Source organism: Alosa sapidissima, chromosome 5, assembly GCF_018492685.1.
Source record: "Alosa sapidissima isolate fAloSap1 chromosome 5, fAloSap1.pri, whole genome shotgun sequence".
Classification (NCBI taxonomy): Eukaryota; Metazoa; Chordata; class Actinopteri; order Clupeiformes; family Clupeidae; genus Alosa; species Alosa sapidissima.
The window spans coordinates 36,638,417-36,658,724 of NC_055961.1; the positions used below are offsets into that span (position 1 = coordinate 36,638,417).

General features: G+C 41.4%; 3 protein-coding genes across 5 annotated transcripts in view; 1 reads left to right on the top strand and 2 right to left on the bottom strand.

Moving 5' to 3' along the window:
- The window catches only part of arhgef12b (Rho guanine nucleotide exchange factor (GEF) 12b), a 50,318-nt gene extending 39,110 nt beyond the window's left edge, over nt 1-11,208 (top strand). For both annotated transcript variants that reach the window (XM_042091276.1, XM_042091277.1), the window contains 18 exons: nt 526-561; nt 1,198-1,355; nt 1,692-1,838; nt 2,216-2,301; nt 2,503-2,628; nt 3,382-3,496; nt 3,899-3,999; nt 4,657-4,734; nt 4,841-4,916; nt 5,478-5,645; nt 5,806-5,893; nt 6,233-6,310; nt 6,707-6,804; nt 7,012-7,278; nt 7,596-7,820; nt 8,280-8,464; nt 8,595-8,667; nt 8,853-11,208. In XM_042091276.1, the coding sequence (XP_041947210.1) occupies nt 526-561; nt 1,198-1,355; nt 1,692-1,838; nt 2,216-2,301; nt 2,503-2,628; nt 3,382-3,496; nt 3,899-3,999; nt 4,657-4,734; nt 4,841-4,916; nt 5,478-5,645; nt 5,806-5,893; nt 6,233-6,310; nt 6,707-6,804; nt 7,012-7,278; nt 7,596-7,820; nt 8,280-8,464; nt 8,595-8,667; nt 8,853-8,863 (2,116 nt within the window). In that variant the 3' untranslated portion in view covers nt 8,864-11,208. The remainder of the gene's footprint in view (nt 1-525; nt 562-1,197; nt 1,356-1,691; nt 1,839-2,215; nt 2,302-2,502; nt 2,629-3,381; nt 3,497-3,898; nt 4,000-4,656; nt 4,735-4,840; nt 4,917-5,477; nt 5,646-5,805; nt 5,894-6,232; nt 6,311-6,706; nt 6,805-7,011; nt 7,279-7,595; nt 7,821-8,279; nt 8,465-8,594; nt 8,668-8,852) is intronic.
- cenatac (centrosomal AT-AC splicing factor) lies at nt 10,878-14,547 on the bottom strand. 2 transcript variants are annotated; one of them, XM_042091398.1, is made up of 11 exons: nt 14,280-14,547; nt 13,855-14,021; nt 13,659-13,757; nt 13,502-13,568; nt 13,337-13,399; nt 13,059-13,120; nt 12,768-12,882; nt 12,644-12,674; nt 11,989-12,087; nt 11,746-11,878; nt 10,878-11,655 (listed from the first exon to the last, which is right to left on the bottom strand). In XM_042091398.1, exons 1-11 carry the CDS (start codon nt 14,394-14,396, stop codon nt 11,538-11,540), a joined length of 1,071 nt encoding a protein of 356 aa, XP_041947332.1. In that variant the 5' UTR covers nt 14,397-14,547; the 3' UTR covers nt 10,878-11,537. The 2 variants fall into 2 exon arrangements, with proteins under 2 accessions (XP_041947332.1, XP_041947331.1); XM_042091397.1 differs by having other exon boundaries at nt 12,768-12,885; nt 14,280-14,545.
- Nucleotides 14,548-18,093: 3,546 nt separating this feature from the next.
- On the bottom strand, nt 18,094-19,331 carry zgc:194948 (uncharacterized protein LOC796981 homolog). Its single transcript, XM_042091427.1, has 5 exons — nt 19,155-19,331; nt 18,846-18,989; nt 18,576-18,699; nt 18,430-18,488; nt 18,094-18,279 (listed from the first exon to the last, which is right to left on the bottom strand). The coding sequence occupies exons 1-5, from the start codon at nt 19,204-19,206 to the stop codon at nt 18,137-18,139; spliced, it is 522 nt and encodes a 173-aa protein (XP_041947361.1). The 5' UTR covers nt 19,207-19,331; the 3' UTR covers nt 18,094-18,136.
- Between the last annotated feature and the right edge of the window lie 977 nt (nt 19,332-20,308).

The following is a 20,308-nucleotide window of genomic DNA, read 5'->3' on the forward strand; positions in this document are numbered from 1 at the left end:
AGACACAGGCATTTCAACACAGTTTGTCCTTAAGATCGGGAAATCTCTGCTGCTGTTATTGCTTTGAGAACTCTGGGCTAAATATGTTCCCCGTGCCACTGTGGTTAGCGCACACACACACACACACACACACACACACACACACACACACACACACACACACACACACACACACATACATATATATATATATACATATACACACATACACACACACACACACACATATATATATATATATATATATATATATATATATATATATATATATATATATATATATACATATACACACACACACACACACACTTTATCCTGAGTCCCTGCTTTGTTTTCCACTCGTATACTCTCTAAATGGCCTCATTTGGAGAGGGACTGTTCTGTGGATCACTAGTTAAGAGGTCGCCGGAGCTCTCTCTGTTGGCTGACTGCATGACCACTGCTCCGCTTAAGTCCTCCGTCAGGAGGGCTCATTAGACCCATCTGGCATGAGACTCTAACCCTTCTGTGATTTCCTGCACACAGGACCCAGGACGGAGGCACGCCGAAGCCAGCCAGGAGGTAAGGCTCTCCCTCCTCGCACTCTCCCGCCTCGGACTCTCGGCCATTAGCAACCACACCCTGCGTTTCTACCGCAACTCACTCGCAGTCTTAAGACGCTGTAGGACGAAACATGAACAGATATTTTGTGAACAGCAAAAACATAGATAGTAATCTAGATAGTTATCAATGTTTATTTATTTTCAAAATAATGTTACATTTGGATTACATTTTATAGACTATAACACTCAGCTTCCTGGCCATGGAAGTTTGATGAATATGAACCATGAAACATGTGCGTGGTTAAGTAATTAGTATATTTATTAATACATCTATCATATTGTATGAGTTGCTTCTAGTGGGGTATATTGTATGTCAGAGTTGAAAGTTCCTGGGCATTGCATCAGAACTATGACAAGATAATTACATAAAGGCTTCAAAAATGTCTAATCACTTCAGACACAGAAATCTGTCTGTCTTTAAGCCCTATGTTTGCCAGTGCAGCTGTGGGTTGTTGATAAGTAAGTTGCATCTTCAATAGTTTGTATCATATTGTATGGAAACTATTTGTAGGAGTATTAGCCTGCCAGTCTAGCTGTGGATGCTGCTGCTGCAGATGTTGCTGTTGGTGTTTTAAATGCTGTGTGGTCCCTTCAGGATGGACCCGCTTGGCTCGGGCGAGGTCCACAGTGAGGATGACCAGGGTGGTGAGGTGGAGCTGGAGCAGGACCCCTCCAACTGGCAGATGTCAGTCCCCCGAGAGATCCTGCAGGGACTCGCCTCTCAGGAAATCAAGCGGCAAGAAGTCATTTACGGTGCGTGCCGTGCTGTGCTCGTGTCTTGCGCATCAAACCGCCTCATTCACTTTGATTTCCAACCCAGTGCATCTAAGTGATGTTTGGACTTTAAATATAAATATCTTTTTTTATTCAGATCACTTTTCTTGTTTTCTTGTTTAAATATAAATATCTTTTTTTATTCAGATCACTTTTCTTGTTTAAGCATCTTATTATTCATTACCATTACAGCTGAACCAGTGACTTCAGAATATTCATTTTGTACTATATATAGTCAGAGTACGAGCGTTTTCTTTGTGATCTAACACAATGTGTTGTGTGTGTGTGTGTGTCTGTGTGTGTGTGTGTGCGCAGAGCTGTTCTATACAGAGAGGACTCACCTGCGTATGCTGCGTGTCCTTGACAACGTGTTCTATCAGAAGCTGAGCAGAGAAAGCATCCTCCCTCCAGGCGACGTCAAGCACATCTTCACCAACCTAGAGGAAATCGTCCAACTACACGGTACCCAAGTCCTCCTTTACTGGGGCTTGAGTCTGCGTAACTTTAGATTGCCATGAACAGCGTGAGCAATAGAGTGGAAATGAGCAAGTGTGTGGTATTGTACGTGTATGTGTAAAGTACTGTATATCAAGAAGGAAGATTTGGTTATTTAGCCATTAAATGAGCTTGGGAGAGTATGAAGAGCAGGACATGATAGCAAACACAGAGTAGTCAGAGTGTTAGAAACACTGACATTCATAGATTGAGATGCCATTAAGTATGGTTAGAACTGATGGCACAAAACACACACTTCTGTTGCAGTACTGCCCCATTTGTTGTCTTTTTATCACCATGTCCAAAACCAATGTCTGAAAAGGTTTTTTTTCCATGTCTCCTAGCCTCCATATTAGAACAGATGATGGCCACCCGGAAAAAGAATGAAAGTTCAGTCATCAGTTTGATTGGAGATGATCTGCTCACATGGGTGAGAAAGACTCTCTGATCAATGTCTAGTCCTGTTTGTTCCTGTCAAAAGTATACATTCACATGAGAGATGTGCATATCCATGTGTCTTCTGTACATTTGAGTTACTTTATTCAATGTATTTATAATCACTAAATATTTCTCCCCATTGATCAGTGCATGTATCCATGTCATGATGTTGGGCGCTCTCTTCTCTTCACAGTTCAGTGGGACGGAGGAGGAGAAGATCAAGCAGGCGGTGGGCACCTTCTGCAGTAATCAGCCCTTTGCTCTGGAGCTCATCAAAAGCAGGCAGAAGAAAGACCAGCGCTTCACCTCCTTCATGCAGGTGAGCAGGGAGCCATTCTCACCTGGAGGACAGCAGCGTAGAGATGTGGGAGTTGTAGTCTTTTAAAGTTAGAAGAAGAATCGCATCCTGTGACTCTTACAGGCGGCCTACACCAGGCACGTAACTCAAGCATTCCGTTCGCGGAGTGTAACAAATATTTTAGAAGACTGATCTAATTTTTGAGTGTACACGCTGCGATCACGTCTGGCCAGTTTCACTGATGAAAGAGAAAGCTAATTATTGTAGCGTGCGCTCTGCAATCGGACGTTTTCTGCCTAGTGTAGCCTGCCTGTTATTCAGAACTTCTATGAGGCATATCTGGTAAAAAGCACTTGTTTTTTGTTAGTAAAGGTTATTCCGATGCTGCAACCAATCAATGTCTCTTTTGATTACATTTAGTCCTTACTGAAGGTGCACCTGGTGACCTGAATGGCCATAAATGGAATTGAATATGGAAGGACAGGTTGTCTTCATCATTGTTGTGGGTTGTAGGGTCGCTGACATGAATGATTAGTAGATGGTGTTTCCTTTTTTAGTATATTTGTTTGCCTGTATTGATGGGGCAGTGGAGAGCCTGACCGGAAGCGAGTAGGAGAGAGAGATGGGGTGGGATGGGGAGATCTCCGGGGTCAGACTCCAGCTCCGCTCCGCCGTGGTCACTGCAGCCAGTGACGCCACAGTGGCCCCCACATGCTGTTTGTTGGTTGCTGTTTGATGGTGTGTGTGACCCGGGCGACTGCTTTGCGTCCACAGGAGGCCGAGAGTAACCAGCTGTGCCGTCGGCTCCAGCTCAAAGACATCATCCCCATGGAGATGATGCGGCTCACCAAGTACCCTCTGCTGCTGGAGAACATCGCCAGAAACACCGGTGCGGTACTGCCCACACACACACACACACACACACACACACACACACACACACACACACACGGCTCCTAACAGCAGGGCCACACTACACACAGAATGGAGACACTTTTTTTTCAAACCTCTAGGGTGCATACGGCATCACGTCCGGCTCATATGTCATGTCTGGTGTAGCCAGTTTGTGTTTGATAAAGGGTGAAAGCGTAGTGTTGCAAAGCACTCCACATATGTTCCATGTTCCGTGTTCTTATGCACCACAGAGTCAGCATTTCCATCCTTATTGATATTTACACCACTCCATATTTGCCCTGTTAGTTTAACACGTGACAATAAACACAAACCCCACTTAGCGTGTTTATCCAAAGCTGGGTCTTACTTACGCTTGTGTTGCCTGTGTGGTAAACAGAGGACCTGGAGGAGAAGGACAAAGTCAAGAGAGCTGCCGAGTGCTGCAGGAATATCCTGAACCACGTCAACCAGGCGGTGAAGGAGGCCGAGAACAAACAGGTTATTACTATGACTACTACTACTCCTACTATTATTATTACTGCTACCACCACTACTACTACTCCTACTATTATTATTACTACTACCACCACTACTACTACTCCTACTATTTTTATTACTACTACCACTACTACCACTACCACCACCACCACTACCACTACTACTACTACTACTACTACTACTATTACTACTACTACTACCACTAGTACTACTGCTACTATTACGACTATTACAACTGCTACTACTACTACGACTACTACTACTATTATTATTATTATTATTATTATTATTACTACTACCACCACTACTACTACTCCTACTATTATTATTACTACTACCACTACCACCACTACCACTACTACTACTACTACTACTACTACTACTACTACTACTACTACTACTACTACTACTACTACCACTAGTACTACTGCTACTATTACGACTATTACAACTGCTACTACTACTACGGCTACTACTACTATTATTATTATTATTATTATTATTATTATTATTACTACTATTGCTACTACTACTACTACTACCACCACTACTACCACTAATACTATTATTATTACTACTACTATTACTACTATTACTACTACTACTACTTAGTAAGTTGGTCTTATCATAACTGCATGTCTGCCTTATTCATCCCAGAGACTGGAGGACTACCAGAGACGGCTGGATCTATCCTCGTTTAAGCAGAGTGAGAATCCCATGATCTCCGAGTTCAAGGTGAGGAAATGGGGATGACGCAAGTTAAGACCAGGCTCTTTCCAGAATACCATTTCACTGTGTGTCCGTTAACATCTGCTGTGCTCTGTTATTGTTCTCGGGGTAGAATCTGGACTTGACCAAGAGGAAGTTGGTGCACGAAGGACCACTGTCATGGAAAGTCAACAAAGACAAGACAATAGGTATGACCCAAACCACTGGCAGCGGTGAATAAAATGTTTTTTAGTTGTGTCATGCTGCCAGACCTGGTATCTCTTGAAAGGAATAGTTCCTTCCTGCTGTTTCAAATTCCTTGCATGTGTGTCCCAATTGAATAGCCTGATATACTTGATCACTTGTGTGTTAGCCATAAGTAGCCATAGTAAAGTGTGTGTAGTATTTCTGTAGGGTCAGTGATTTGTTTATATACACCGTAGGAGCAAATATATGAAGTATGAAACATCTATTTTTACACCAATTCTTTTCATTTACATTACATTGTTGTACATCCTATGTTAAATAAATCAACACACATAGAAAAGAACAGGAACCGACAAAAATATGGAGCAAAACAGTCTCATGCAGTGAATACTGAGGTGGGTCACTGCCTGTCCCTGTTACTGAGTGTGTGTGTGTGTGTGTGTGTGTGTGTGTGTCCGTGTGTGTGTGTGTGTGTGTGTCCGTGTGTGTGTGTGTGTGTGTGTCCGTGTGTGTCCATGTCCGTGTGTGTCCGTGTGTGTGTGTGTCCGTGTCCGTGTGTGCAGAGCTGTACACGCTGCTGCTGGAGGACATCCTGGTGCTGCTGCAGAGGCAGGACGAGCGGCTCATCCTCAAGTGCCACAGCAAGAACCTGGCCGGCACGGCCGACACCAAGCACATCTTCAGCCCCATCATCAAGCTCAGCACCGTGCTGGTGCGCTCCGTCGCCACAGGTCAGAGCAGCTCACGCCGCAACCACACAATTAGAATTAGAACACTAATGTGCATGACAAGGTGGTGGGAAGGGGGAATCACATGGAGGTTTTTTTGTATTATTATTTGTTTCCGAAAGTTCTATTAAGTCAAATAATACTGTAACTTTTCATTTGACAGACAACAAGTCCTTCTTCGTGTTGTCCATGTCGGACAGCGGTGCCCAGATCTATGAGCTGATGGCACAGACCGTGTCTGAGCAGAGAACGTGAGTGTCAGTAGTGCACCAGTAGTGCACCCATCCCATACAGTAAAGTGCCACAGCTCGCTAGCACTCTGCTCACCTGTGCTGCTTCTCAACGACTGATATCAGCCACAGCACTTAAAGAATCCTCCATAGAAATGCATGAGCTTAGTTTGTAATGCCAATATGGCAGTTGTCTACACATATATCCCACCTCTTCCTGTATGCTTCCCCATTCACTGCCCAAAGTGCGTTACCAAGATGGCTGCCAAATGGGGGGACTTGCATATCAGGACTTTGCTGATAGTACACGATCCTCAATCCTGTGAGTGCTCATCCTGCTGTGCTCTGCTCTACCTGCAGGTGGCAGTGTCTCATCACCCAGAGGGCAGACTCCATGAAGATGAAGCAGCACAACATCATACCTCTACCCCAGACCGAGTGAGTGTCTGCATCTACTAGTTGCTGTGGTGGTCCTCTCTAACTAATACAGTATCTGATTTGGACTTCTATTGGTTGTGGCGAGTCTTGCGTAGCAGGCAGTTTGACACATTAATCTCACGTGCACGTTTCAATATGGACTAATGAGTTCCCTTGTAGAAGACAAAAACATGATTGACTGTCATGATTTTAATTGACATGATAATGCACCAGTGTGAAACAGACATTAACTGTGAATGCAGTCAATTTTAAGCATCTTTGCAGGACTCGATGCCTGGAAAAGGGTACTTTGTGTACCTAATAATCAATATGTCTATAACCATCTCTAACGCATACTGAAAATAAAATGATTGCATATGTAAAATTTGATGCATGATTTTGTGACTGGTCCCCCAGTGGTGACCGCGAGACTGTGGAGATGATCAACTCCGCTGGCGTTCAGAAACTCAACAAAGATTCCGACCGCATCTCGACCGGCAGCATCCAGTCCCCAGGTAAACCACTCCATCTGCTGGCCTTGAGCCCTCTTCTGTTCTGCTTGTTTCATTTGTCTCATGAGAATACGTTTAGTATGTACTGTATGTTGACATAGTTGTAATAGATGTGATTGGTCCTGTAAGTCTCTGTTACTGTCTGTCTTTGGCATAGTAGAGATTGTTAATGTTTCATGCCTGCCCACTCTTACTCCTCATGCGTCACAGAAAAAGACGTAGCATCCACCCAGGGGGTTCTGGACACGCCTCCTCCTGGGTCCAACCCCTTTGAGAGCAGTAAGTCAGAAGATGAGGAGGAGGAAGAGGAGTCACTAACAGTGCCACTGGAGGAAGAGGGGCCATTCCTAGACACTGACTTAGCTGACAAAGAGGCCTTCATCAAGCCTGGGTCATGTCCGCCGGTTGTTCTGGACGATGAGGAGCCTGAGGCCTTTGGCTTTCCCTCCTCCAGAGCTGATGAGGCCCTAAAAACATGTGAGTATGCCCCCTGCTGGTTGAGTTAGATAGCACAGCAAACACAAGCCATTATTTATCTCTGTGAGAAATAATACATTGGTCCCGAAAAAGGGACTAATGCCTTTTGTCTCCAATAGGTTTACATACATGTATATTTAGATTTACATTTATTAATTCTTATCACAATATTTTATTAGAAGGAGTCATTATGTGCAGTTGCTGACCTAAGCTTCAGCGAAAACATTGCTATGAACACAGCAGAAGCAGAGCATGTGTTAGCAATCCCACACCTGTGTGTGCTGACGTGGCCGCTGGCCCTTCTGTCCATCCTGCAGTGGCAGCGCTGCGGCAGCTTCTCATCACCCACATGAGTGCTGAGGAGGGGGAGCGGGCCGAGGGGGCAGAGGAGCGCACAGACATGTCCGCACCTCCGCCAGGCCCCAAGGACAACGGGGGCCCAGCACCACCTGCAGAGAACAGCTCTGAGAGGACAGCGTCCTCGCAAGCAGCCGCAGAGTTGCCGTCTACCAACACAGCCCTATTTGAGACGCCCGAATACGGTGAGAGAATCTTCTATCTCTGTTCATACAGTATGTATATATTTGTTGGACTCATGCTTTTATTAGGGTAGGCTGATCTGAATTCAGTGACCTGGGCATAGCCAGAGGCTGATTTCATCAGCTGAACTTTAGGAACAAAAGCCGCCGTTTAATTGTGAAACTGTTTCAGTAAAGTGAGTTAAATCCAGAATCTTAATTTAAACTCTAGCGAGTTGCTCTGCCATTGCAGCTTCAATGTGATTTTTATTCTAGTGTTAAATGCCCATAGCAGGCTCTTTTTGAAAAGATGTTCATGTATGTGCATTATTAAACTATGATGAGGCATTCTATACTGTGGTCATAAATTAAAGAGAGACGATAAAACCGTTAGCCCCAATTTTTTTTATTACAATTAAGTCGTACAATTCAGATGATCAATAAATGCTCATCCAAATGACAAAAATGTCATGCTTGTGATAGCTCTTCTCCTAGAGGGATACGGGGGTTTTGAGGAGAGCAGCACTGACGATGACATCCAAGGGGCCGACTCGGATGTTGATGTGACGAAGCTCCTCTCATCGTCACAGACAACAGGCGTACCCAACCTCAGCCGGCAGGTCATGACCCACATCCGCCTGCTCCAGGCCAACCTGCAACACCTCAAGGTTTGGGCCACCCTGTATTTCCAGCTTTGAGGCTCTTGGAGTTGAATTGGTTCATCTGTCCATCAGCTGTTCTATCTGTTCCATTCCCTGCCTTTGCCCAACAAGCTTGTTTCTAAAACTTGTTTTGCAGGAGGTGGAGATAAAGTATCACGAACTTCGCCAAAGCCTCGCCGAAGCAGCTACTGACACAGTGGAGAGCAAAGGTACTTTTCTAAAAAAGTCAAATATTGGAGAAGTGTGCAGACTTTTTAAGCATTTACCAAATTATTTTTTTCCCTACCAAAGGGAGATTGTCTCTGTCATTTCTTAAGATGAGCTTATGTTTCAGTTCTGGCTGAGAGCATTGTTTTTTTACGCAAACCCGCTTTGTTCTTCTCTCCTCTTTTAGACCAGAGTTAGTGATTCAGGGAGACGCTCCTCTGCTCTTGGCTGGAAAGACAAGCGTGGGAGGTCGGGGGTGTGTGTGGTGGACACTCCTCTCCAGCGTGCCCTCCCCCCTCTCCCCTGTGTTAACACACTGACATGGACACAGTCCGCTTGGAGGAGGTAGCCACGGAAGATGGCAGTGTAGTGCGTCACACGTCCTCTCCAACTCCCCTCCGCTCTTCCTCCCAGATCCTCCACTCAAACAGAGGAGCGCATCCTGCGAGCATCTTCTGTGCACATCTACCAATTCAAGTTACTCGGCGTAGCCTGCTTTCTCAGAGATCTTGGGGTTATATTTATTGGAATTGATGTGAATGTTGAGATTTCCTGATGCCTAAACTCACTGGTGATTTTCAGGAGACTTCTCCCATTTTATTTGAACCAGCTGTATTAGCACATAGGGAGAAGACTGTTGTGCTCCATGGTCTCTAGTCTATTCTGCCATTCCTTGGGCCTGTTCACATCGCTGATCCCTCTCTCCAATGGTGTAGAGAGTTTCAACAGGGCCTCTGTTGACATGAAAGGGAAATCTTCAGAAAGTTATGAATTCGTCACTGATATAAAGACTTGTTACAAGGCCAAATCAGAAACAAAATGCTGAATAATGCTGTCCCAGATTTCATATTGAACTGAAAAAAAGAGGTCAGGAGTTAATTGTTTTTCAAATATGACCTCAGTTGTGTCTATATCACGTCTCGCTAGAATTGGGTAACTCCTTTTGTAGTCTGTCCTTTATAAGGACTACGTAACAACTTAATAAGCACAGCATAACACATTCATGAGGATTATGTTAACAATCTTTATCCATATTGTCATGCATGCTGCACTGTATGTATGGTGACCTAATCTGCCCTTTTCCACATGAAATACCTTGAATGTTAATGTTTTGTTATTGAGCACAATATCATGCCTAGGAAGAAAAGGTTTGGGTGCGAGTGGAGCTGTAATAAATGGCCTCTTTCCACCACAAAAAGCCTTTGATAAGACACGATCATATATCTCTCCTCGGCCTCAATAACCATCAATCACTGAATTGTAAACACAGGAATTAAGGAAGACAATGTGCTCATTTGATGTGGTAATAGTTATTGGGATGTTACAGCGGAGATGGTTGTTCAGGTAGGCCTAATGCATTTACAGCAGTGTTTCTCGCTCTTGGTCAGCATGTGTTCAAGCCTACCTTGCATAGGCTACTGTCTAAACTCATCTTGAATCAGGTAAAGGGAGGTAAAGGCGATTTTAGGCCAATACAATTTCTGTCAAATTCAGCGCATGTTCCGCATGCTTCGCTAGCGATCTGTTCAATCCCGTCGCAACAATTGTGAAACAAACATATTATGTGAGCGTTGTAATTTGATTGGCTGTTGACTTAAATGTCAGCCTTTAACCAAAATCGCAGACTCTGCTTTTAATGACCGAACATGTTGACTACTCTTATTTCAGTCAGATGTGCAGAACAGCATTCTGAATTGTTGGGTTTTCCCAAAGGTACACAACGTCTCAAGTAGTGCCCAATGAATAGAGGATAGTGACGCTCAAGCTCCACACAGAGTTTCATGATTGATTTCTTCTTATTCTTAAAAAGGATATCCAAAATAGGCTATCAGCACAGAGTAGTCAGATTAGAATGTGACTGGCACCATTTCAACATTTTTCATCAGGTATGTTGAAAGTAATGTTCACCTTGTAGACGGACAGACAGATTCTGCTGATAACATGCTGTGGAGCAATGCATTTTTCTCTTTCTCAACACAAATGGCTTGTTAGCTGTGTTTTGGAGGCAACGAATCCTTCGCCACAGCATCCTTTGGAATTGAAGCTACTGAAGATCTCTTCACCTTCACAGGCGAGGACAAACAAAAAATCTGTAAAAACGTGTACAAACATTGAAACGGTGTTGGCCGAACATGCAAAAGTCCCCATATTTGCAGGACCTGTTCAACCACGAGTTATTGGATTTCATATATGAAGAAACAAACACCAGAGCTTATGAAATGATGGTGTATGGTTTATTTTAAATGTAAAATTGTAATTATGAACACTGCCATCTCTCACCAGAAGAGTCCTTGAATGTGGCTCTTCTGCTTTCTACACCTTATGTATTGTTTTAACATAAACTACTAAGATGAAAAAAAGACTGCAAGGTATTCCCTAAATATTAATGTTACCTGTATTTTTATTATTTTGTCTAGATGTTCATGAGGTATTATATTTTATGAAGAACACTATTATGATCTTTGGCTTTCTGTTGAAATCATTAATAACTTTTAGTTGAGAGATTCTATTAAATTTGAAACTGATACAATGTCAAACATAAACCAGACTTGTGTCCTCTTTTTCTTCACTTCATCTCAAGATTGATCTGAATGAACACTGCCACTGCATAACATTACATTCTTTAGAAAAAATACAATAAAACTGATGCCTAGACATCACTAACTAAAAAAAAAAAACACTGCAGGTACAGTATGATTTCATATGAATAATTTCAAAAAGTAATGAGTATCTAATAACCAAAACAATAATCCAGTAAGTAAGACAGATGAGGAATCTTGACCTCATATGCTTGGATCATAATGACACTATACACTATAAACAAATGGATTTTAAGCCACTGGGGGGCATACATTTACTGAACAACTCCGCATTACTGGGAGTTAGTGTCGGTGTCGTTTGACTTGTTTGCCCTCTTGCCACCTTTCCCCCAAAGGCCGCCCTTTCTCTTTCGCCGGCCTGCCGTCCCCTCCTCCTCTCGAAACTGATGCCTGAGAGAGAGAAGACAAGCAGATCACTCAATCAATCACCATCACATTCCTTTAAAACAATACAGTGAGGAACTGGAAAGGTTTCCCAACCTGGACTGCCATCGTCTACCATTGTTCCACACGCGACCAAAAGATGGTAGCCAGTTAGGATCTGTGTGTGAACTGTGGTCAAAATTGGCTCCAACCCGATTTGGTGGAAGTTTCTTTAGCTTGTCTTGCTCTTCTAGAGAGGGCGAGAAAAGTTGTTGGTGGTGTAAGTATGACATTCAAAGAAGGATAATTGGGTTAATCTGCCACGTAAACAGGGCATGAAATAAGTCAGTAAAGGTTTACTTTGCTTCAAGAAGTCTTGTAGCGATGGCCCGATGTCCTGAACTGTCGTCTCTGAGCGACCCTCCTGAGGATCCTCTTGCATCCACGGGGGAACGGCTCCTACAAGGAAAGCCAAAGTTTTATCAATTGATAAAATCTTTGACAGGATGGACCTTTCCGGTATATGATTGTGGTGCTTGTGAACTCGTTTCTATCATTCAATACCCAAAGTTATTATTAAGATTAGCATGCTTGTTTTACATGGCAAAAAACTGAAGTGTACTTCCGCTAGACAACTCTTGCATGCATGTATGAGTCTTGTAAAATGCTTTCAGTGTTTCATTGAATAGAAAAGCGCTATACAAATGCAGTCTACAGTATTTGTCATTCAGATATTGGCCAACTTTGTCCTGAAGATCTGTGTGCGTGCTACCTTCACGTATAGACCCTTTCAAGAGAGTTCCATTATCAGCATCATAGTTGGCCCCACAAGACTTCCTTTTTAACATTCCATATGTTATCTTAATGCAGAGGAAGTAGATTGGGGCCCAAATAGAACGTTCAAGCATTGTTTTTGTTTTTATTGTTGAAAGGGTCTATAGAAGGTTAGGATTTTATCAAATGATTTTTAACAGATCACAGACAGTCTCCACAGCCTTTATGATGTCATCCTCACCTGTGTGGACATTTCCACTGCCCGAGGAGTCCTGGGAAAAAATAAGAAATAATGGCATTGACTTTTCTAATACACTTCTTAAACACCTACGTACTGTAACACAAACTCACTAAGAGAGATCTACCTGATAGCCGATGAAAGTCAAGCTGCTCTCTGTACCGCTCCACCGACTCTCCACCACTGGACCAACCCAGCTGGGCCCTGGCTGGATGTTCTGCCCTTGAGACCTTGAATAAGAGCTTCTTGACCAATCAAAACCCATGGGATTCAGAGGGTGTGCTTGTTCTGCCCATGAGGGCGTTGCAAATATGTGCATGTGACTTTGGAACGCCACTCATTTCATTTCATTACATTACATTATCATTAAGCTTAACACAAAGTATTGATAAAGTAACCTAGAGTCTTGTGTCCTTACCTTCCCAAGGTCTCAGAATCCTGTTGGGCTTGCTCAGTGGATTGCTCCAGTTCTGGGTCACACTAGGTTTTATTCAGGAAAAGTCAACAATGGTTTGCAAGATCCTACCATACTGCATTCTAGAAAACCTCTTTTCCAGATCCAGCATTCACAAAAGAATAATAGATCGATCTCACACTCACAGGGTTGATATTCTACAGATCGCATTCCATGACACATATGAACACACAACACCCCTTATGATGTGGATACTGTTGTGGAATCCTGGAAAAACAAACCTCTATGACCGCATGAAGAACCTCACAGCGGTGTTGCTCCTGGCCTCTTATAATGGCTGCTTGCTGTGAAAGAACAGGGGTAAACACACAATGTAAGCATCACCAGAAGTAGCTCAAAAAATGCATACGACTCATTCATAAACCCCACATCAGTGCTCAGTTTACCTCTTTGATGTGAACATCCTCTTTCTCCTCAAAGTTTTCAAGAGCCTTGGCAACCTCTTCCTTAAACCTGAGAGAAACATTGATATATAAATATATCTGTCTGAGACCAGCAGTTAGTTTACTTATGAGGACAAGCAGTCAGGCATCATGAATTTACCTATCAATGTCCTCTGAGGGAATGATACATTTCTCCCTGAGCTTCGAGTCAGCTTTATTCTGCCACCAAAACTTGAGTGTATTTTTTCGGTGCTCTGGACTGAGGAAAGACAAGGCAGCTTTATACCAACTTATATAAACTTCTCAATGCGATTTCCAATCTTAATAAAACATTTCAGATCAACAGATACGCTTACGTGCTCATGTGCTCCAGCAAACCGCCGAACAACACGGTGAGATTTCCATTTGTAACATGTTTTGGCACCTCGAGCTCACAGCAGTAACACCAGAAGTTGCAGTGGTGTTTAGTACTGGAAAACTTCTCCACTTGAGGGACCTTGATGGTCCGCCTCGCTTCTTTCACCTTCCGTTAGAAAACGAAGTGCATGACAAATATGTTCAGAGTAATTTCACAATTAAGAAACCTGACAGCCTATCATCAAAATGTAGCCTTCTGCACTGCAGCAGTGATGATGACTGCTAACGGCATTAGGTGAATTATGTTTGCCGTGTTGCTATCACAAGACATACTAAAGCCTAAGACTGGTGTGGGTTCATTTCTTTTACCCAGCGAATCCATCATATGTAAGGAGCCTAACTTAAGCCTAACTGACAACGTTACCTTTTCCAAGAACTTCACGAGGACCACTTTTAGTTTAGCTTGATGACTTTTCCCAAAGACGTGCCCTCTGCCAGTGAAATCGGTCTGTCTGCATACAGCACAATAAAATGCGCCCATTTTATCTGCCAACTCTAACGTTATCTGTTATTGCACATCATTTCAATGTGGCGACATCATTTGGTTTTGCAGCAGCCAGAGAATGTCTAGCAGCAACAACACCTCTTCTTCTTCTTCTTTTTTATATGGCGGTTGGCAACCAGCTTTTTGGTGCATTACCGCCACCATCTGGACTGGAGTGTGGATCAAATGGTCAACCTACACTTTCCTAAATTCTTTTCAATAAACCAGTTACCTTCAAAAAAGAAAACAAAAAAGAAAAACAAACTTCATTTGATTCTCTTTGCAGTATATCATTCATATTTAATGTCATTTGGATTTCACCAAGTTGTGAGATCAATCTTTGTCTGGCTTGATGGTACTCAGGACAATACATAATTACATGCTCTATGGTCTCTTGACTATTGCAATATTCACACATTCCATCAACATGCTTTTTCATGGTAAACAATGTTCTATTTAATCCTGTATGTCCTAGCCTCATTCTGGATGCCACATCTTCTTCTTGCTTAATTCTGCATGTATTCCTGCTCTTCCCCACCTTTCCTTGAATACTATGCAGGACTTCAGCTTTGCTGTATTTAATATTCATCTCTATATCAGACTTCCCTGCTGCTTTCTTCGCACATTTATCTGCTAATTCATTACCTCCTACACCTATATGAGCTGGTACCCATATAAATGTAGTACTGATACTAGACTTAAGCATATTGTTGGCTAATTGCATTATTTCATATACTATGTCTAGACTCAAAGTGAAAACGTTTAAGGCTTATTAAAGCTGAGCTAGAGTCTGACGCAATCACAGCTTGCTTCTATTGCTCTCTACCCACAATCCATATTCCTATAATTTCTGCTGTGTATACAGCTAAATCATCATTGATTCTCGTTCCAGATTCAATGCTTAATTGAGGGATAACATAAGCAACTTCCATTTTCCTATCAGTCTGCTTAGATGCATCAGTATATAAAATGACTGTTTCTTTATATTTGCTCGCAATGTAACTAACTCTGGACCCTGTAATGATCCACTTCAACATCCTTCTTTTCCTCTAATAAGCCCAAGTCTACTGGAACCTCTGACATCAGCCAAGGAGGAAACAACACCTCTTGTTCCGGTTAATTTGTGACGTTGCGCGCAAGAGTGATAGTAAACTGAAATCTTCACTACCGCCATCGTCAGGCTTGGAAGTTGTTCTTATCGGCCAAGCTAACCATTTTGAGCGGAGTTCATTTTATGGAAACCCTGGGGTCCAGTTTACATTTATTTTAGACCTTCATTTAATTGCAGTAGGCCTACATGAAAATGCAATGTAGCCTATTGTTATCACTAGGCTTCTTATTACAGTGCATGAAAAATGTTCTATTATCCAAATTGTATTTTTCATTTTTGTAAACTTTATAGGCCTACTTTTTGTAAAATTTTATTTTTAGTCTTTTATGGGGCAGCCGTGGCCTTACTGGTTAGCACTTCGGACTTGTAACCGGAGGGTTGCCGATTTGAACCCCGACCAGTAGGTTGCCTATGGCTGAAGTGCCCTTGAGCAAGGCACCTAACCCCTCACTGCTCCCTGAGCGCTGCTGTTGTTGCGGGCAGCTCACTGCGCCGGGTGTGCTTCACCTCACTGTGTGCTGAGTGTGTTTCACTAATTCACGGATTGGGATAAATGCAGAGACCAAATTTCCCCCATGGGATCAAAAGAGTATATGTACATATACTTATACTTATACTATACTTTTGAGATAGGCTACGCTCTTAAAACGAATGTGTTATCCCTGTCTGGACACAGACATGTGTTAAAAAATGATGCAAGTTGTGTTGTTTTCAACAAAAGTTGTGTTATTTTCAACACATATTGTGTAACAAATAAAAAAAGGAAACAACACAAACTGTGTTGTCCCTATCTAGACACAGAGATGTGTTGAAAACAATGCAAGCTGTGTTGTTTTCAACACATTTGTTTTAAGAGTGTATTAACTATAAACTGATGTGCACCTGTATCAATTGCCAGCTGCTCAACTAGGCCCCCCTCAAAGAGCCAATTAAACTGATTGCACCTGTATCAATTGCTTTCTGCTCATCTAGGCCAATTATCTCTGTGTCTCTCCATTCTACAAGGATAAGGCACATTCCATCCAACTTTCTATCCATCCATCTTCTTCAAACCATTCACTCATCCACCCATTAAACTATCTTGAATTTCCCCTGGGGATCAATAAAGTATCTATCTATCTATCTATCTATCTATCTGTCTATCTATCTATCTATCTATCAATCAATCAATCAATCAATCAATCAATCAATCAATCTATCTATCTATCTATCTATCTATCTATCTATCAACATCCATTAAATAATATGCCTATCAACATCCATTATACTTTCTGTCTACATCCATTACACTATCTACATTCAACTTTTCAACTATGTTTTAGCCATAGCCTACAATCTGGCTCTCTTAAGACTACAGATCCTGTTCAACTGTTTCCTCTGCTCACAACTTTTTCAAAATAAAAGTCCTCACTACAATAATTCACAATTTTAACTATTTAAACTATCCAACTATTTAAATGTTCAGCCATTCTAACTGTAGTTGTCATCAGGGGTTTTATCATTTACTTGATTACTTTACTTAAGTATGATTTTTGAGTAGCCTATAGAGCCTATCTGTGGTTTACTTGAGTAGCCTATTCATATTTTTGGAAACTTGTGACTTTAACTCCACTATGTTTGAAAGACAAATACTGTACTTTTGACTCCACTACATTTGAAATATGAGCATGAAGTAGGCCTACTCTTTACTTTTAACCACATATGATTATTTAAATTCAATAATGCGATAGACCATCAAGTTCATTTTTTTTAGTAGTTTAATTTGAACGTGGCTGAATTGGCTGTGATAATGATGGTGACAACAGATTCTTCATCAGAACATCCTTCATGTAGCCTGGGAGAACCCAGGCGAACCTGTTCGCAATTGATTTTTGAGAAGTCATCTGGTTTTAACCAGGCTGTCATCCATGATTGTGAAATTGAAATTAAATTAAACAATCACTTGACACTCACCACATAGCTCTTTATCTTACAATACATCAATAAACGATAAATAAACTGAGTTATCTGGTTTTATATTCGGTAGTGAAAATGTTTTAGATTTGTGAACAGAGAATGAATAATTATTTAAATTATATTATTGCATATGTGAACAGTTGCAAAGTTATAAAAATAGGTTAAATGTTTTTGTTGGATTTAAGGAACTAAAGGTCTGTTCAAGTCCTATTAAAGACCAAATAAACATTACATTAAAAAGAAAAAATACTTGTACTTCTGAATACTTAAGTATTTTTAAAAGCAAGTACTTCTGTACTTTAACTTAAAGGAAAAATCCGGCCATTTTAAACCCCAAAATTGTTTCCCTTAGGGTCACGCCGTGTTGGGGGAAGCAAAAAACCAGACAAAAATGAATTCGACCAAGCCAGAGATCAGCCCTGGCTGCCCTGGCTGCTATATCAACAGTAAAAGCTAGTCTCTCATAGTAACTCTACATATAATAACCTGCTGCATCAGATTATTATGTTGTTTTGCTTTATTGGGAACCAAAATTGAACCACTGACACTTAGAAAATAAAGCATTCTGCCACCACAGACATATACACCTATTTTTAAGTTGGACAGGCACGCATGCATAGACAGAAAGAAAAGCATCAATGTGTAATGTTTATAAATGAATTGTTTTGCTTCAATCCTCATCATTTGATAAGACGATAGTGATGGTGAGGGCCACCATCAGAATGAACATGGCAACAGACAGTATCACAGTAATGACCACCATGGCTCCACTCCGGGCTGGAAGTCCAGTGTCTATTCCACTATAGTGCTGTCCTGTAAATAAGATACCACATGGTTATTAAATAGTGCCAACTATTTGTGTTTAATGTTGCTGAAACTATTACACTATTAGTGTGTAATAGCCTACAGTGAGCCTAGGCCTACAATAATACAAATGATGGGAGTAAAACTGCATTAAATTACCTGCTTTTGTAGTAGCTAACACAGTATTGCTCTTGTTTGATCCAATCTGGAACTGAAATCTGGCAAAGAAGCAACATGGTACATCAACTTTTACCCATGTAATTAAAACATGAAATACAATTGGAATATTCCAGAGAAAATTGTACCTATATGTAGTTCCACTAGCCAGATCTGACACTTTGTATCCAATCCTCCTTGTGACCAAGGAGTTTCCCTCTGTCCCAGTTGTTTTCTCACATGGGGGTACACTGAATATGTTTTCCAGGGTCCCTGTGGGATAATAAAAATACACTGCATATATTAAGCATGATACAGTACATTAATATTAATTTTACTTAATGCACATTGTACAGTAACTAAGCAATGCGCAATTTAGGCTACCTTTCAGGTTTTTTAAAGGGGATGTTTGTACTTACAGGTGTCCACGGTGTTGTTGATTGTGTATTGCAGGCTCACATTCTGACCTTGGAAACTGCATGGCGGCAGACGCAGCAGCACAGAGTCGCTCAGTATTCCTGATACAACCCCATCCTTTTCATTCAGGACATCTGTATCGAAATCTACATTTGGAAATGTAAATATTTTGAAGAGTATTCTAAAGTCAGATGAAAAGGGTTATGCCATTTTTGAGATAAGCTACAGATATGTGATAACAATAACATGACAAAAAACATGAAGGTATAATCCCTTTCATTACACTTTATCCAATTAAAAAACTCACAAACCTGCATTGGCGTGATTTAAAAGTGTTCCCACGAAGAGGAGTATGGTCAGCATAGTTGCCCAAGGTGAGCCAAACTGAGTATGTTGTTGGAAAATAACGGTGTAAAATGATATTGGAGCACAAATGGAACTGGAACAGCAGGAAGAGAGTCCTAGACACAGTGCACTGACACCGTCTATAGAGGTACACACTAAAACAGGTTTGGCAAGGTGCTGTGAGTTGTAATTTTTTTACACACCCGCCTTTGTCCACTGTTTGTTCAGTTAAACTGAATTTAGGAGACTTGGCTGGTTGAGATTGTTCCCTGTCAGTAAAGTTTTTGAGAGAGTTCTATTCCTGATGCGTTACTTGCACTGCCATTATCTTCTTGTCTTGGTCATGGTTATCGGATTTGGCAGACGCTGTCCAAAGCGACATACAAACACAAAACAAAATAACAGCCTACTTAAATTTAACAGGGAACAATTTAAAATGTTGGTCAGAATACATTAAGGAGATTAGCAATAATAAACAACAATATGAATTCAATCAATAGCCTAATGAAATAAACAATGAAAATGAAGAAAAATAGCAATAATAAACAATAATGGCCATTCAATCAATAATATAATAACAATAACAATATCATGGTAAGACTACATTAAGGATAATATCAGTAATAAAAAACAATGTCAAATTAATCAACAGCCCAATTAAAATAAACAATACTATAATATACAAATAACGCATAAGTGTTTAATAAACTAAGTGCATGTTGAATAGGTACAGTATGCCTTTAGACCCCTCTTGAAAAACCCAAAACTATCACAGGAATGGAGAGCACTGGGCAACTCATTCTCAACTCATGAGGTAAAGAGTCTTGAATTTGACTTAGCGTTTATGACTGGTCGACACAACAGACACTCATCAGAAGACCGCAGTGGGTGGTTGGGGATGTAGGCTACATCTTGATCATTGAATTAAAATAACAGGGAGCAGATCTAGTCAGTGTTCTATAGGCCAAAGTGAGAGATTTATAGAGACTATAGGGAGCCAATGGAGAGTAACTAGGAGAGGAGTTACATGTGTCCTCTTTGGCTGATTGAAGACCAGGCGTGCTGCAGCATTCTAAATCAGCTGTAACGATCTTACTACACAAGCAGATAGGCCAGCTAA

Coding starts and splice junctions, on each gene's coding strand:
- cenatac (XM_042091397.1), bottom strand. CDS start 14,396: ATGGGCGCATTTTATTGTGCTGTATGCAGACAGACCGATTTCACTGGC. Junction 13,400..13,501: donor AGGATGTTCACATCAAAGAG/GTAAACTGAGCA, acceptor GTTCTTTCACAG/CAAGCAGCCATTATAAGAGG. Junction 12,088..12,643: donor CAGTGGAAATGTCCACACAG/GTGAGGATGACA, acceptor CTTTCCTTGTAG/GAGCCGTTCCCCCGTGGATG.
- zgc:194948 (XM_042091427.1), bottom strand. CDS start 19,206: ATGCTGACCATACTCCTCTTCGTGGGAACACTTTTAAATCACGCCAAT. Junction 18,990..19,154: donor TTTAAATCACGCCAATGCAG/GTTTGTGAGTTT, acceptor TTCCAAATGTAG/ATTTCGATACAGATGTCCTG. Junction 18,489..18,575: donor GCTAGTGGAACTACATATAG/GTACAATTTTCT, acceptor CTTCTTTGCCAG/ATTTCAGTTCCAGATTGGAT.